Source organism: Ranitomeya imitator, chromosome 2 (assembly GCF_032444005.1).
Source record: "Ranitomeya imitator isolate aRanImi1 chromosome 2, aRanImi1.pri, whole genome shotgun sequence".
NCBI classification, from domain to species: domain Eukaryota; kingdom Metazoa; phylum Chordata; class Amphibia; order Anura; family Dendrobatidae; genus Ranitomeya; species Ranitomeya imitator.
The window spans coordinates 152,734,521-152,752,140 of record NC_091283.1 but is presented as its reverse complement, the minus strand read 5'-3'; the positions used below and the strand labels follow the sequence as shown (position 1 = coordinate 152,752,140).

The 17,620-nt window shown below is 45.4% G+C and overlaps 1 protein-coding gene across 2 annotated transcripts in view; it reads left to right on the top strand.

Annotated features, from left to right (window-relative positions):
* Window positions 1–17,620, top strand: part of COL5A1 (collagen type V alpha 1 chain) — a 236,137-nt gene that overhangs the window by 170,523 nt on the left and 47,994 nt on the right. For both annotated transcript variants that reach the window (XM_069747489.1, XM_069747488.1), the window contains exons 27-28: window positions 8,459–8,512; window positions 15,966–16,010. In XM_069747489.1, the coding sequence (XP_069603590.1) occupies window positions 8,459–8,512; window positions 15,966–16,010 (99 nt within the window). The remainder of the gene's footprint in view (window positions 1–8,458; window positions 8,513–15,965; window positions 16,011–17,620) is intronic.

Sequence of the window (17,620 nt, the reverse complement as noted above, 5' to 3'; positions counted from 1 at the left end):
GGGGTCCAGTTTCCAAAATGGGGTCACTTGTGGGGGAGCTCCAATGTTTAAGCACACAGGGTCTCTCCAAACGCGACATGGTGTCCGCTATCGATGGAGATAATTTTTCATTCAAAAAGTCAAATGGCGCTCCTTCCCTTCCGAGCCTTACCATGTGCCCAAACAGTGGTTTACCCCCACATGTGAAGTATCGGTGTACTCAGGAGAAATTGCCAAACAAATTTTAGGATCCATTTTATCCTGTTGTCCATGTGAAAATGAAAAAATTGAGGCTAAAAGAATTTTTTTGTGAAAAAAAAGTACTTTTTCATTTTTACGGATCAATTTGTGAAGCACCTGGGGGTTTAAAGGGCTCACTATGCATCTAGATAAGTTCCTTGGGGCGTCTAGTTTCCAAAATGGGGTCACTTGTGGGGGAGCTCCAATTTTTAGGCACACGGGGGCTCTCCAAATGTGACATGGTGTCCGCTAAAGAGTGCAGCCAATTTTTCATTCAAAAAGTCAAATGGCGCTCCTTCCCTTCCAAGCCCTGCCGTGCGCCCAAACAGTGGTTTACCCCCACATATGAGGTATCAGCGTACTCAGGACAAATTGGACAACAACGTACGTGGTTCAGTTTCTCCTTTTACCATTGGGAAAATAAAAAAATTGTTGCTGAAAAATCATTTTTGTGACTAAAAAGTTAAATGTTCATTTTTTCCTTCCATGTTGCTTCTGCTGCTGTGAAGCACCTGAAGGGTTAATAAACTTCTTGAATGTGGTTTTGTGCACCTTGAGGGGTGCAGTTTTTAGAATGGTGTCACTTTTGGGTATTTTCAGCCATATAGACCCCTCAAACTGACTTCAAATGTGAGGTGGTCCCTAAAAAAAATGGTTTTGTAAATTTCGTTGTAAAAATGAGAAATCGCTGGTCAAATTTTAACCCTTATAACTTCCTAGCAAAAAAAAATTTTGTTTCCAAAATTGTGCTGATGTAAAGTAGACGTGTGGGAAATGTTATTTATTAACTATTTTGTGTCACATAACTCTCTGGTTTAACAGAATAAAAATTCAAAATGTGAAAATTGCGAAATTTTCAAAATTTTCGCCAAATTTCCGTTTTTATCACAAATAAACACAGAATTTATTGACCTAAATTTACCACTAACATGAAGCCCAATATGTCACGAAAAAACAATCTCAGAACCGCTAGGATCCATTGAAGCGTTCCTGAGTTATTACCTCATGAAGGGACACTGGTCAGAATTGCAAAAAACGGCAAGGTCTTTAAGGTCAAAATAGGCTGGGTCATGAAGGGGTTAATGTTAATGATTATGGCTTACAGCCAATGAAAACCCAAAAGTCATTATCTCAGTAAATTAGAATAACAAAAAACACCAGCAAAGGCTTCCTAAATGTTTAAAAAGGTCCCTTAGTCTGTTTCAGTAGCTCCACAATCATGGGGAAGATTGCTGACTTGACAGATGTCCAGAAGGCAGTCATTGACACACACTCTACAAGGAGGGTAAGCCACAAAAGGTCATTGCTAAAGAAGTTGGCTGTTCAGAGTGCTGTATCCAAGCATATTAATGGAAAGTTGGGTGGAAGGAAAAAGTGTGGTAGAAAAAGGTGCACAAGGAACTGGGATATCCGCAGCCTTGAAAGAAAAGGCCATTCAAAAATTTGGGGGAGATTCACAAGGACTTTTGGGTTTTCATTGGTTGTTGTAAGCTAAATTATTAACAGAAATAAACACATGGAATAGATCACTCTGTTTGTAATGACTCTATATATGAGTTTCACATTTTGTATTGAAGAACTGAAATAAATTAACTTTTTGATGATGTTCTAATTTTGTGAGACACACCTGTACATCTCCTTGTAGAAAAATATTAAAATTTGAGAGTTCTCAGTGGTTGATACCTGAGGACTCTCAAATTTTAATATTTTTTTATTAACTTTAACTGGCTAAAACAGTACAAAGATGTATATTTTTTTTCCCTATTAGTTTTTGTCTGTTTTCTCTCTCTTTGTCCTTGCATACTGTAGGTTCTGGTGCACGCACTTTTGAGGTGCTGTTCAACAATGTGGCCACCAGGTGGTAGCGCTGTTCCTCTTTCTCAGCTGCACATTTCCTTCTGCTGGTTTCCCTATAATATACTGTTTAATAAAGCAGAACTTTGCCTCCGGTGTGAGGGAAGAAGAGTTAATCAGCTTTCCATTACATTATCATGTTTTATACCACGAATTATCAATCACACGCATAGGTGTCACACGCATTTTTTTTATTTTGGTTTGATCATTATCTTGTTTAATGGATGATGATTTTGTCCTGTGTGAGAGAGGATAAAAAAGGAGTACATTATAATAATGAAAAGTCCATTAGTTATTATATGTGCTGAGCCTTCTGACCCCGAGTCAGGTGTGTGTTGTCTTCTTTATGAACTTGCTTGGTTTGCACTTTGATGGCCCCATAGCTCCAGCAGTCTCTCCTTGCACAGATCTTATTGGCCATTGCCCTATTAATTTCAGGTCTTCCTCACCTATGTATAGCAAAGCTGTCGTGTGCCCTACCAGCACCAGGTTTATCAGCAGCAACCTTTTACCTGCCCTGGGATATAAGGAATAAAATGCTTTGAATTTACATAAATCTTCTATTTCCTGCAGACTCTTTCATGTTCTTCCTACCTATGACAGGCCCACCAACCATAAAATATTACAAATTAATGTGAGGCAGGAAATATATTTTTTTTCTTCCCTGTGGGCACTAAAGTAAAGAGATTCATTTTAAAAATAGGAATCGCACCCCAGGCCAGATCTGACAGCTTGTATTTCATTAGACACTGCGCAGGAATGAGTGACAGGTTAACTGTCTGCAGAGGAAAGCGATCACCAGGCTGACCTACAAATCACAGTTTCTGCAAGAAGCCCTGTATGGTGGATAATACCTTCCTGCGATGAGGCCGCAATTTATTGCTTCCGATTGCTCAATTCTTTCAGTTACAAATTCAAATTACATTCCCTGATACCCAGCATTAATATATTGGATTGTTATCCTGGTCTTCCCTGTCCATCGACATGCTGCTAAAGCTAAGACGTAGGGCTGTCAGTGTCTGTAATGCTGGTCTGCCCATCAATACAGTGGGGCAAAAAAGTATTTAGTCAGTCAGCAATAGTGCAAGTTCCACCACTTAAAAAGATGAGAGGCGTCTGTAATTTACATCATAGGTAGACCTCAACTATGGGAGACAAACTGAGAAAAAAAAATCCAGAAAATCACATTGTCTGTTTTTTTAACATTTTATTTGCATATTATAGTGGAAAATAAGTATTTGGTCAGAAACAAAATTTCATCTCAATACTTTGTAATATATCCTTTGTTGGCAATGACAGAGGTCAAATGTTTTCTGTAAGTCTTCACAAGGTAGCCACACACTGTTGTTGGTATGTTGGCCCATTCCTCCATGCAGATCTCCTCTAGAGCAGTGATGTTTTTGGCTTTTCGCTTGGCAACACGGACTTTCAACTCCCTCCAAAGGTTTTCTATTGGGTTGAGATCTGGAGACTGGCAAGGCCACTCCAGGACCTTGAAATGCTTCTTACGAAGCCACTCCTTCGTTGCCCTGGCGGTGTGCTTTGGATCATTGTCATGTTGAAAGACCCAGCCACGTTTCATCTTCAATGCCCTTGCTGATGGAAGGAGGTTTGCACTCAAAATCTCACGATACATGGCCCCATTCATTCTTTCATGTACCCGGATCAGTCGTCCTGGACCCTTTGCAGAGAAACAGCCCCAAAGCATGATGTTTCCACCACCATGCTTTACAGTAAGTATGGTGTTTGATGGATGCAACTCAGTATTCTTTTTCCTCCAAACACGACAAGTTGTGTTTCTACCAAACAGCTCCAGTTTGGTTTCATCAGACCATAGGACATTCTCCCAAAACTCCTCTGGATCATCCAAATGCTCTCTAGCAAACTTCAGACGGGCCCGGACATGTACTGGCTTAAGCAGTGGGACACGTCTGGCACTGCAGGATCTGAGTCCATGGTGGCGTAGTGTGTTACTTATGGTAGGCCTTGTTACAGTGGTCCCAGCTCTCTGCAGTTCATTCACTAGGTCCCCCCGCGTGGTTCTGGGATTTTTGCTCACCGTTCTTGTGATCATTCTGACCCCACGGGGTGGGATTTTGCGTGGAGCCCCAGATCGAGGGAGATTATCAGTGGTCTTGTATGTCTTCCATTTTCTAATTATTGCTCCCACTGTTGATTTCTTCACTCCAAGCTGGTTGGCTATTGCAGATTCAGTCTTCCCAGCCTGGTGCAGGGCTACAATTTTGTTTCTGGTGTCCTTTGACAGCTCTTTGGTCTTCACCATAGTGGAGTTTGGAGTCAGACTGTTTGAGGGTGTGCACAGGTGTCTTTTTATACTGATAACAAGTTTAAACAGGTGCCATTACTACAGGTAATGAGTGGAGGAAAGAGGAGACTCTTAAAGAAGAAGTTACAGGTCTGTGAGAGCCAGAAATCTTGATTGTTTGTTTCTGACCAAATACTTATTTTCCACCATAATATGCAAATAAAATGTTAAAAAAACAGACAATGTGATTTTCTGGATTTTTTTTTCTCAGTTTGTCTCCCATAGTTGAGGTCTACCTATGATGTAAATTACAGACACCTCTCATCTTTTTAAGTGGTGGAACTTGCACTATTGCTGACTGACTAAATACTTTTTTGCCCCACTGTATGTGTGAAACGTCCCAGTCCCTAGAGAGATTATCCTGGTGCCCAGACCTTGTAAGGTCCCTATTGAGGAACATACAAGGCCATAGCACCTTTTGACATGTAAGAATATGATTTTTACAGTTGCTAGTAAAATAGGTTGCATTAAGTTTTACGGCGCACGTCTCATAATATTCAGACCTCTTGTCGTGATGACATAATAGACTTTTCTGTCGTGGCGTGTCCCTCCTAGCAATCCATGCTGGATATGGGATCATGTATATGCAGGACGGGGCTGTCTCCAGTTTCATGTCCTGTCCTCTTCTAGGGCCCATGCTGACAGAGACACTGAACTGTTGGAGCTCTGTTCTGTCAATGCTCGGGCTGTAATGTGTCACACCCTCCTCATACTCTCTCCTCCCTATGTGCATACATGCTGTCTGTTAGATCTGCTGTGCCGGAGGACTTGGATGACTTTCTCCCTGCTAGAATGCAGCAGGACAGCTAGCTATGCACAGGAGTTATACAGACTCTGCAGCCGCAAACTAAAGACTTTGCTTTTTTTTTAATCAGGTCATTTTTATTGAAAACTGCAAATACAATGTTTTCATTTTCAATTATCATGTATGACATAATAATTCCATATTATAAGACAGACAAAGCATCACAACTTCAATTCCCCATCCCTCCTAACATTCCAGAGAGGACCATTTTCAGTATAAAATTCATTTTTGAAGGTGGCTCTCTAGGGGTCTTACACTAAGGAAATGGTGATGAGCGAACGTGCTTGGATAAGGTGTTATCTGAGCATGCTTGTGTGCTGAATGTCTTTGGTGTATTCGAAAACTATGTTCGAGTCTACACAGCTGCATGTCTTGTGGCTGTTACACAGTCGCAATACATGCAAGGATCGCCTAACAGAAAGCCACAATGCAAGCAGGAATTGCCTAACAGTCACGAGACAAGCAGCCGCAGGGACTCGCACATATTTTTCGAGCATGTCTAAGACACTCGGTTTGTGTAACAACATGCTTTGATAACACCTTATCTGAGCACGGTCGCTCATCACTAGTAGGAAATAACATAGAATATATGCAATCTCTAAGGCCACGATCCCTTTGTCAGTATTTTACATCAGTATTTGTAAGCCAAAACTAGGAGTGAGTGAAAAATGCAGAAGTGGTGCATATGTTTCTATTATACTTTCTTGATTCTTCCACTCCTGGTTTTGGCTTACAAATACTGAGGTAAAATACTGACTAAATACTCAACATGTGCCTCAAAATGTGCCTTAATAGAAGATTTGTGGGCTGCTCTGGAGTATCAAGAGTATCATAGCTTTTCAAATTTGCGAATTGAGTTGTGATTATGATAGACTCCTCTTTCTATCCAGATATTATTTATCCTTCGTTGTAGTTCTTCATAGATGGAGGTTCTGTGTCTAACCAATGAAATGCAAAAAGATTATATGCTTGACATAGAACATGAGACATACCTATGAATAAGGATAAATCAGGATCCATCTTCAAATAATTCCAGTATACATCTACAAGGATCTTTTAATCCGTACATCATTTCTATAAAGGAGATGACTCCGTTCCAAAGTGGTCCTATCAGTCTACATTCCCACATCACATGCATCAGATGAGCCTCATCCATCCCACACCTAGGGCTGAATGATGGCGATATCCCATCTTGTGTAGAAAGTTTGGAGTTCTGTACACTCTGAATTACATATAGTGGAGTCTTTGTTTCTAGAATCTCTCTCCATTGCTCCACCGATATAGGGCCAACATCCGCCTCCCATTTAGCTTAAGATGTCAGGGGGTGATTATCCAGTTGTCATGATAATAGACACTTGTATATGATAGTTATTAAACCCTTTAACCTTTGTATGGCCTGTAAAGTCTTAATATTAGGGGATGATGTTGTGTGCTAAGGTTTATCAGAGCTGATTGAGTAGAGACAGCATGTTGGATTTGTAGACATTGGTAAAAAGTGTTATGTGAAAAATTAAATTCCTATTGGAGCTGTAAGAACAGAGTTTGTACATAGCTGTTCTATGGACCAGATCCCCTTTTTCTCCCAATCAGGATAACCCTTTAGCTTTGACACTTTGCCATTAATACCTAGAAGTTTCTTTCCCCTGTCACGCACTTGACATACAAACGCTAATGTTGGAGTAAGAGGATCCCTCAGGAGAAATCCCAGTCTCCGGAATACACAAAGGTGGGGCCCATGTCACATTCTGGAAAAGTTGAGCACTTGTCCACAACTGAGGTTGTTTCACCATTGGAGAATGTGGCAGAGGATCTACTGGCATCAGGACTGATTTATTCCAGCTAATTGATAAACTTGACCAACTGCTGAAGTTGGCTATGGTTGACCTTATTGGACTGAGACTGATTGGAGATGTTACGTTATCTATAAAAAGCAGCATATCATGTGTATAGAGGCTCACATGCTGCTCTATTTCTCCACAAAGACTTTGCTTCATTTTAAATGTAAGAAGCACTTTCGAAAAGTCCAGAACATGTCCATGTCTGTAACATGTTGCCCAGACGTCGTTCCATCTCTTGGCTGCCCTCTCGGCTACACTCATGGACTGTGTCCAGACAGAGTAATAGAATTAAATAGAAACAGGCAGAATGGCTCAGTAACTAAAATCAAAAACAAGGGTGAGGCATAAGTCAGAGAGGCAAGGGGCAGCTGGGCCCATACTGGAGCCGTCAATCATCTCTGTGCATTACAATGTGTCCCGGGCTATAACTAACCATCTGTGATCCAAGGTAAGACGTATCCTCCACAGTGAATGGAGACCTGATGATTGTACATGTGGGAGGATGTGCCATAATGGATGTGGGGTCAGGCTTCTGGTCGTGATCAGTGTTGCAGATGCCGGTTATTTTCTGTATTCCTTAGATTTCACGTGTATACATATTCAGCAGGATTGGCCTGCTCTGCCGTAATCAGTAGTAGAAGCGACGCTTCCTCCGCAGCTTCCATCTCCAGGTTGCCAGGCAACAGCACAGAAACTTAATTCAAAGTTTAACCACTGATCAGAGCGGTAGAAAAACAAAGTCGAGTGAACACGCTGAGGAGTAAATACGGCTCCTCCATCAACAGGCACAGTCCTGACTGATATCCGCGAGCAGGAACCGCCATTTGGGAAGTTAGTTCTCTCATGATGGAGGAGGTAGTTCACACCGCAGCATGCAAGTATCTGGTGTGTTATAACAAGCATCATGATGATAATTGGTGCAATTATATTCCTATCACCCAGCATCTAATAATCCAGAAATTTTACAATAAATGAAAATAATAATAAAGTGGCACATTACTAGAAATTGCCATCACTTGCTGACCACTGGGGGGGTCTGACCTCTGGGACCCCCACTGATTCTGAGAATGAAGGAGCCATAGCTTTATATCCACTAATCTGCAGCTGCGCAATCCTCTTGGATAGCCAGAGCAGCCCCAGTACAGAGGAGACTTTGTGAAGGGGGTGCACATGAAGCACCACCCTTATCAGGATTGACGGGGGTCCAAAGGACTCCCAGTGATGGTATAATTATCCTGGGCATGCTGGAGTCAGAGTATCACTACATCAGGCGACTGGCCTATAGAGTCCACACGCCTGGATGGACAACGGATGCACATAATTCTTTCCATATAGTGTTGTATATGTGAGCGGCAGTGAAAGCTGTACATTTGTGTTGATGCGATTCTAAGGCATTTTATCTACTTTTATTTACAGGGACCTGCGGGACCTCAGGGGCCGATCGGGTATCCAGGATCACGTGGTGTCAAGGTGCGTAGCATGCAATCGATCTGTGACCAGTGCATGCTGCAGTTTTGTGGATATAGTATCCCTCCTCTATTATATGGGCGTATCCCATATTACTAACGTCACTGTACCGCCAGGGAGTTCACATGCACCAGATGTAAATGCTCAGACCCTGCAGTAGCCATGATATGTAAAGGGGCTCTCCATCGTAGAGGCAGGCTAGTTTTCCAGAAGTTCCTCTGCAGTACTCAGTCTACATATTTTTTCTTTCAGCAGTTAAAGGAATGGATAGATTGGAACCTCGACTGATACAGATCTGTGTAATAGTAATGGTGGAAATGTTGGTTGTTCTAGAAACATCTTGATAGAATTTCCATCACCTTGACATAAGAGGATGACTCAAGGACTTGTATTTACTGGAATTTTATGATATTAGATGGTCAGTGATGGTAACATTAATGGTCACTTCTGTTCGTCTCGCCATTATGTGTTAAACATGGAGTTGATTCAGTTGGTCCAATTCATGCAGAGTCACAGGAAGCGCCTGCTGGTTCCACTGGCTGAAGGCAGCTTTCCTCCATTAGAGGAAGCATTAAGAGTGTGAAGTGCACAATATCTGGCATTAAAGCCGTCATTAAACTAATTGAATTATTCTGCATTGCTACAGAGAAGGGGCTGCAGAATGGCAGAAATTCTCTTCCAAAGTGTCATAATTAGATTTGCTAAAGTGGAGATGGATGGGTGTTCTGCTGCGCGTAATGACTGCGATTTAGCTCCTTGTATATTTATTTTTCCAGAGTGTAGGAGAAGCCACTTTGTCATTTTATGCTATAAGCTCATTCACCACCACAATCAAAACCACTGTATGGAGTACAGCAAATAAAGCGCCTCCTGGAAATGGATCACAATCAGGCCAGATGTAATGTTTGCTGCTCTAATCATACGCCAAGTAGGGAGGGCTGGACAGTGAGCATTGTTCTTACACACACAGAGGCGTGGTACTGTGCACTGTCCTTACACACAGAGATAGAGGTGTGGTACTGTGCACTGTCCTTACACACAGAGATAGAGGTGTGGTACTGTGGACTGTCCTTACACACAGAGATAGAGGTGTGGTACTGTGCACTGTCCTTACACACAGAGATAGAGGTGTGGTACTGTGGACTGTCCTCACACACAGAGTTAGAGGTGTGGTACTGTGCACTGTCCTTACACACAGAGTTAGAGGTGTGGTACTGTGCACTGTCCTTACACACAGAGATAGAGGTGTGGTACTGTGCACTGTCCTTACACACAGAGATAGAGGTGTGGTACTGTGCACTGTCCTTACACACAGAGTTAGAGGTGTGGTACTGTGCACTGTCCTTACACACAGACAGAGGCGTGGTACTGTGCACTGTCCTTACACACAGAGTTAGAGGTGTGGTACTGTGCACTGTCCTTACACACAGACAGAGGCGTGGTACTGTGCACTGTCCTTACACACAGAGTTAGAGGTGTGGTACTGTGCACTGTCCTTACACACAGACAGAGGCGTGGTACTGTGCACTGTCCTTACACACAGAGTTAGAGGTGTGGTACTGTGCACTGTCCTTACACACAGAGATAGAGGTGTGGTACTGTGCACTGTCCTTACACACAGAGATAGAGGTGTGGTACTGTGGACTGTCCTTATACACAGAGTTAGAGGTGTGGTACTGTGCACTGTCCTTATACACAGAGATAGAGGCGTGGTACTGTGCACTGTCCTTACACACAGAGTTAGAGGTGTGGTACTGTGCACTGTCCTTATACACAGAGATAGAGGTGTGGTACTGTGCACTGTCCTTACACACAGAGATAGAGGTGTGGTACTGTGGACTGTCCTTACACACAGAGTTAGAGGTGTGGTACTGTGCACTGTCCTTACACACAGACAGAGGCGTGGTACTGTGCACTGTCCTTACACACAGAGATAGAGGTGTGGTACTGTGCACTGTCCTTATACACAGAGATAGAGGCGTGGTACTGTGCACTGTCCTTAAACACAGAGATAGAGGCGTGGTACTGTGGACTGTCCTTACACACAGATAGAGGCGTGGTACTGTGCACTGTCCTTAAACACAGAGATAGAGGCGTGGTACTGTGGACTGTCCTTACACACAGATAGAGGCGTGGTACTGTGCACTGTCCTTATACACAGATAGAGGCGTGGTACTGTGCACTGTCCTTAAACACAGAGATAGAGGCGTGGTACTGTGCACTGTCCTTATACAAAGATGGAGGCGTGGTACTGTGCACTGTCCTTAAACACAGAGATAGAGGCGTGGTACTGTGCACTGTCCTTATACAAAGATGGAGGCGTGGTACTGTGCACTGTCCTTATACAAAGATGGAGGCGTGGTACTGTGCACTGTCCTTATACACAGATAGAGGCGTGGTACTGTGCACTGTCCTTAAACACAGAGATAGAGGCGTGGTACTGTGCACTGTCCTTATACAAAGATGGAGGCGTGGTACTGTGCACTGTCCTTAAACACAGAGATAGAGGCGTGGTACTGTGCACTGTCCTTATACAAAGATGGAGGCGTGGTACTGTGCACTGTCCTTATACAAAGATGGAGGCGTGGTACTGTGCACTGTCCTTATACACAGATAGAGGCGTGGTACTGTGCACTGTCCTTATACACATAGAGGCGTGGTACTGTGCACTGTCCTTATACACAGATAGAGGCGTGGTACTGTGCACTGTCCTTATACACAGATAGAGGTGTGGTACTGTGCACTGTCCTTACACACAGATAGAGGCGTGGTACTGTGCACTGTCCTTATACACAGATAGAGGCGTGGTACTGTGCACTGTCCTTAAACACAGAGATAGAGGCGTGGTACTGTGCACTGTCCTTATACAAAGATGGAGGCGTGGTACTGTGCACTGTCCTTAAACACAGAGATAGAGGCGTGGTACTGTGCACTGTCCTTATACAAAGATGGAGGCGTGGTACTGTGCACTGTCCTTATACAAAGATGGAGGCGTGGTACTGTGCACTGTCCTTATACACAGATAGAGGCGTGGTATTGTGAACTGTCCTTATACACAGAGATAGAGGCGTGATACCGCGCACTGTCCTTATACACAGAGATAGAGGCGTGGTACTGTGCACTGTCCTTATACACAGATAGAGGCGTGGTACTGTGAACTGTCCTTATACACAGAGATAGAGGCGTGGTACTGTGCACTGTCCTTATACAAAGATGGAGGCGTGGTACTGTGCACTGTCCTTATACAAAGATGGAGGCGTGGTACTGTGCACTGTCCTTATACACAGATAGAGGCGTGGTACTGTGCACTGTCCTTAAACACAGAGATAGAGGCGTGGTACTGTGCACTGTCCTTATACAAAGATGGAGGCGTGGTACTGTGCACTGTCCTTAAACACAGAGATAGAGGCGTGGTACTGTGCACTGTCCTTATACAAAGATGGAGGCGTGGTACTGTGCACTGTCCTTATACAAAGATGGAGGCGTGGTACTGTGCACTGTCCTTATACACAGATAGAGGCGTGGTACTGTGCACTGTCCTTATACACATAGAGGCGTGGTACTGTGCACTGTCCTTATACACAGATAGAGGCGTGGTACTGTGCACTGTCCTTATACACAGATAGAGGCGTGGTATTGTGAACTGTCCTTATACACAGAGATAGAGGCGTGATACCGCGCACTGTCCTTATACACAGAGATAGAGGCGTGGTACTGTGCACTGTCCTTATACACAGATAGAGGCGTGGTACTGTGAACTGTCCTTATACACAGAGATAGAGGCGTGGTACTGTGCACTGTCCTTATACAAAGATGGAGGCGTGGTACTGTGCACTGTCCTTATACAAAGATGGAGGCGTGGTACTGTGCACTGTCCTTATACACAGATAGAGGCGTGGTACTGTGCACTGTCCTTATACACAGATAGAGGTGTGGTACTGTGCACTGTCCTTATACACAGATAGAGGTGTGGTACTGTGCACTGTCCTTATACACAGATAGAGGCGTGGTACTGTGAACTGTCCTTATACACAGAGATAGAGGCGTGGTATTGTGAACTGTCCTTATACACAGAGATAGAGGCGTGATACCGCGCACTGTCCTTATACACAGAGATAGAGGCGTGGTACTGTGGACTGTCCTTACACACAGATAGAGGCGTGGTACTGTGCACTGTCCTTAAACACAGAGATAGAGGCGTGGTACTGTGGACTGTCCTTACACACAGATAGAGGCGTGGTACTGTGCACTGTCCTTATACACAGATAGAGGCGTGGTACTGTGCACTGTCCTTAAACACAGAGATAGAGGCGTGGTACTGTGCACTGTCCTTATACAAAGATGGAGGCGTGGTACTGTGCACTGTCCTTAAACACAGAGATAGAGGCGTGGTACTGTGCACTGTCCTTATACAAAGATGGAGGCGTGGTACTGTGCACTGTCCTTATACAAAGATGGAGGCGTGGTACTGTGCACTGTCCTTATACACAGATAGAGGCGTGGTACTGTGCACTGTCCTTAAACACAGAGATAGAGGCGTGGTACTGTGCACTGTCCTTATACAAAGATGGAGGCGTGGTACTGTGCACTGTCCTTAAACACAGAGATAGAGGCGTGGTACTGTGCACTGTCCTTATACAAAGATGGAGGCGTGGTACTGTGCACTGTCCTTATACAAAGATGGAGGCGTGGTACTGTGCACTGTCCTTATACACAGATAGAGGCGTGGTACTGTGCACTGTCCTTATACACATAGAGGCGTGGTACTGTGCACTGTCCTTATACACAGATAGAGGCGTGGTACTGTGCACTGTCCTTATACACAGATAGAGGTGTGGTACTGTGCACTGTCCTTACACACAGATAGAGGCGTGGTACTGTGCACTGTCCTTATACACAGATAGAGGCGTGGTACTGTGCACTGTCCTTAAACACAGAGATAGAGGCGTGGTACTGTGCACTGTCCTTATACAAAGATGGAGGCGTGGTACTGTGCACTGTCCTTAAACACAGAGATAGAGGCGTGGTACTGTGCACTGTCCTTATACAAAGATGGAGGCGTGGTACTGTGCACTGTCCTTATACAAAGATGGAGGCGTGGTACTGTGCACTGTCCTTATACACAGATAGAGGCGTGGTATTGTGAACTGTCCTTATACACAGAGATAGAGGCGTGATACCGCGCACTGTCCTTATACACAGAGATAGAGGCGTGGTACTGTGCACTGTCCTTATACACAGATAGAGGCGTGGTACTGTGAACTGTCCTTATACACAGAGATAGAGGCGTGGTACTGTGCACTGTCCTTATACAAAGATGGAGGCGTGGTACTGTGCACTGTCCTTATACAAAGATGGAGGCGTGGTACTGTGCACTGTCCTTATACACAGATAGAGGCGTGGTACTGTGCACTGTCCTTAAACACAGAGATAGAGGCGTGGTACTGTGCACTGTCCTTATACAAAGATGGAGGCGTGGTACTGTGCACTGTCCTTAAACACAGAGATAGAGGCGTGGTACTGTGCACTGTCCTTATACAAAGATGGAGGCGTGGTACTGTGCACTGTCCTTATACAAAGATGGAGGCGTGGTACTGTGCACTGTCCTTATACACAGATAGAGGCGTGGTACTGTGCACTGTCCTTATACACATAGAGGCGTGGTACTGTGCACTGTCCTTATACACAGATAGAGGCGTGGTACTGTGCACTGTCCTTATACACAGATAGAGGCGTGGTATTGTGAACTGTCCTTATACACAGAGATAGAGGCGTGATACCGCGCACTGTCCTTATACACAGAGATAGAGGCGTGGTACTGTGCACTGTCCTTATACACAGATAGAGGCGTGGTACTGTGAACTGTCCTTATACACAGAGATAGAGGCGTGGTACTGTGCACTGTCCTTATACAAAGATGGAGGCGTGGTACTGTGCACTGTCCTTATACAAAGATGGAGGCGTGGTACTGTGCACTGTCCTTATACACAGATAGAGGCGTGGTACTGTGCACTGTCCTTATACACAGATAGAGGTGTGGTACTGTGCACTGTCCTTATACACAGATAGAGGTGTGGTACTGTGCACTGTCCTTATACACAGATAGAGGCGTGGTACTGTGAACTGTCCTTATACACAGAGATAGAGGCGTGGTATTGTGAACTGTCCTTATACACAGAGATAGAGGCGTGATACCGCGCACTGTCCTTATACACAGAGATAGAGGCGTGGTACTGTGCACTGTCCTTATACACAGATAGAGGCGTGGTACTGTGAACTGTCCTTATACACAGAGATAGAGGCGTGGTATTGTGAACTGTCCTTATACACAGAGATAGAGGCGTGATACTGCGCACTGTCCTCATACACAGAGCTAGAGGTGTGGTACTGTGCACTGTCCTTATACACAGATAGAGGCGTGGTATTGTGCACTGTCCTTATACACAGAGATAGAGGCGTGGTATTGTGCACTGTCCTTACAGAGATAGAGGTGTGGTACTGTGCACTGTCCTTATACACAGAGATAGAGGCATGGTACTGTGCACTGTCCTTATACACAGAGATAGAGGCGTGGTATTGTGAACTGTCCTTATACACAGAGATAGAGGCGTGATACTGCGCACTGTCCTCATACACAGAGATAGAGGCGTGGTACTGTGCACTGTCCTTATACACAGATAGAGGCGTGGTATTGTGCACTGTCCTTATACACAGAGATAGAGGCGTGGTATTGTGCACTGTCCTTATACACAGAGATAGAGGCGTGGTACTGTGCACTGTCCTTATACACAGATAGAGGCGTGGTATTGTGCACTGTCCTTATACACAGAGATAGAGGCGTGGTACTGTGCACTGTCCTTATACACAGATAGAGGCGTGGTATTGTGCACTGTCCTTATACACAGAGATAGAGGCGTGGTACTGTGCACTGTCCTTACAGAGATAGAGGTGTGGTACTGTGCACTGTCCTTATACACAGAGATAGAGGTGTGGTACTGTGCACTGTCCTTATACACAGATAGAGGAGCTGTACTATTCACTGTCTGTACACTGCACAGAATTCCGGTGACCCTTTGTAATAGACATATGTTTTGGGGGTCTCCTGACGCTCCATCCATAGCAAGTATAAGAGGAAGAATCTGTCGGCCATGTTGGAATTACCTGTGGAGCTGTAATAGCTATATTAACAATTGTTGCCATAGACGCAGCACAGAGTGGATATTTGTGTATTGTTTGTCCCATTCACTTCCATTTTTTGAGACGTTGAGGAATGTGAACACTAGAAGGCGGAGTGATCTATATGCAGGACAGGGAGGTATATATGTCCATATTTATCCATCTCCAGTGGAAGCCGCCATCTTGTAGGAGCTGCCAGGATTTCTGACACAACATTACTATGACTAAGCATTGTAGGAATGTGAGACGTAACCATGATTTGTTGTGTGTCTCATTTCAGGGAGCTGATGGCATTCGGGGTCTGAAGGGAACAAAAGGAGAGAAGGTAAGTTACCAGTGTGAGGCGGCATCAGCCTGCAGGGCATCCAGATTTTGAGGTCTCATCAGACTGTATGATAACCACTGATGAGAGTTGTGCGGCACTTTACACCCCGCTCAGTGTGTCTGGTACTGTGGTATTGTGCGGCACTTTACACCCCGCTCAGTGTGTCCGGTACTGTGGTATTGTGAGGCACTTTACACACCGCTCAGTGTGTCCGGCGCTGTGGTAATGTGCGGCACATTACACCCCTCTCAGCGTGTCTGGCACTGTGATATTGTGTGGCACATTACACCCCGTTCAGCATGTCCGGCACTGCGGTATCATGCGGCACATTACACCCCGTTCAGCGTGTCTGGCACTGCGGTATCGTGCGGCATATTACACCCCGTTCAGCATGTCTGGCACTGCGGTATCATGCGGCACATTACACCCCGTTCAGCATGTCTGGCACTGCGGTATCGTGCGGCATATTACACCCCGTTCAGCGTGTCTGGCACTGCGGTATCGTGCGGCACATTACACCCCATTCAGCGTGTCTGGCACAGCGGTATCGTGCGGCACATTACACCCCGTTCAGCGTGTCAGGCACTGCGGAAGTGTGTGTGGCAAATTACACCCCGTTCAGCGTGTCTGGCACTGCGGTATCGTGCGGCACATTACACCCCATTCAGCGTGTCTGGCACAGGGGTATCGTGCGGCACATTACACCCCGTTCAGCATGTCTGGCACTGCGGTATCATGCGGAACATTACACCCCGTTCAGCGTGTCAGGCACTGCAGTATCATGCGGAACATTACACCCCGTTCAGCGTGTCTGGCACAGCGGTATCTTGCGGCACATTACACCCCGTTCAGCATGTCTGGCACTGCGGTATCGTGCGGAACATTACACCCCGATCAGCGTGTCTGGCACAGCGGTATCTTGCGGCACATTACACCCCGTTCAGCATGTCAGGCACTGCAGTATCATGCGGAACATTACACCCCGTTCAGAATGTCTGGCACTGCGGTATCATGCGGCACATTACACCCCGTTCAGCATGTCTAGCACTGCGGTATCGTGCGGCATATTACACCCCGTTCAGCATGTCTGGCACTGCGGTATCATGCGGCACATTACACCCCGTTCAGCATGTCTGGCACTGCGGTATCGTGCAGCATATTACACCCCATTCAGCGTGTCTGGCACAGCGGTATCGTGCGGCACATTACACCCCGTTCAGCGTGTCAGGCACTGCGGAAGTGTGTGTGGCAAATTACACCCCGTTCAGCGTGTCTGGCACTGCGGTATCGTGCGGCACATTACACCCCATTCAGCGTGTCTGGCACAGCGGTATCGTGCGGCACATTACACCCCGTTCAGCATGTCTGGCACTGCGGTATCATGTGGAACATTACACCCCGTTCAGCGTGTCAGGCACTGCAGTATCATGCGGAACATTACACCCCGTTCAGAATGTCTGGCACTGCGGTATCATGCGGCACATTACACCCCGTTCAGCATGTCTAGCACTGCGGTATCGTGCGGCATATTACACCCCGTTCAGCATGTCTGGCACTGCGGTATCATGCGGCACATTACACCCCGTTCAGCATGTCTGGCACTGCGGTAT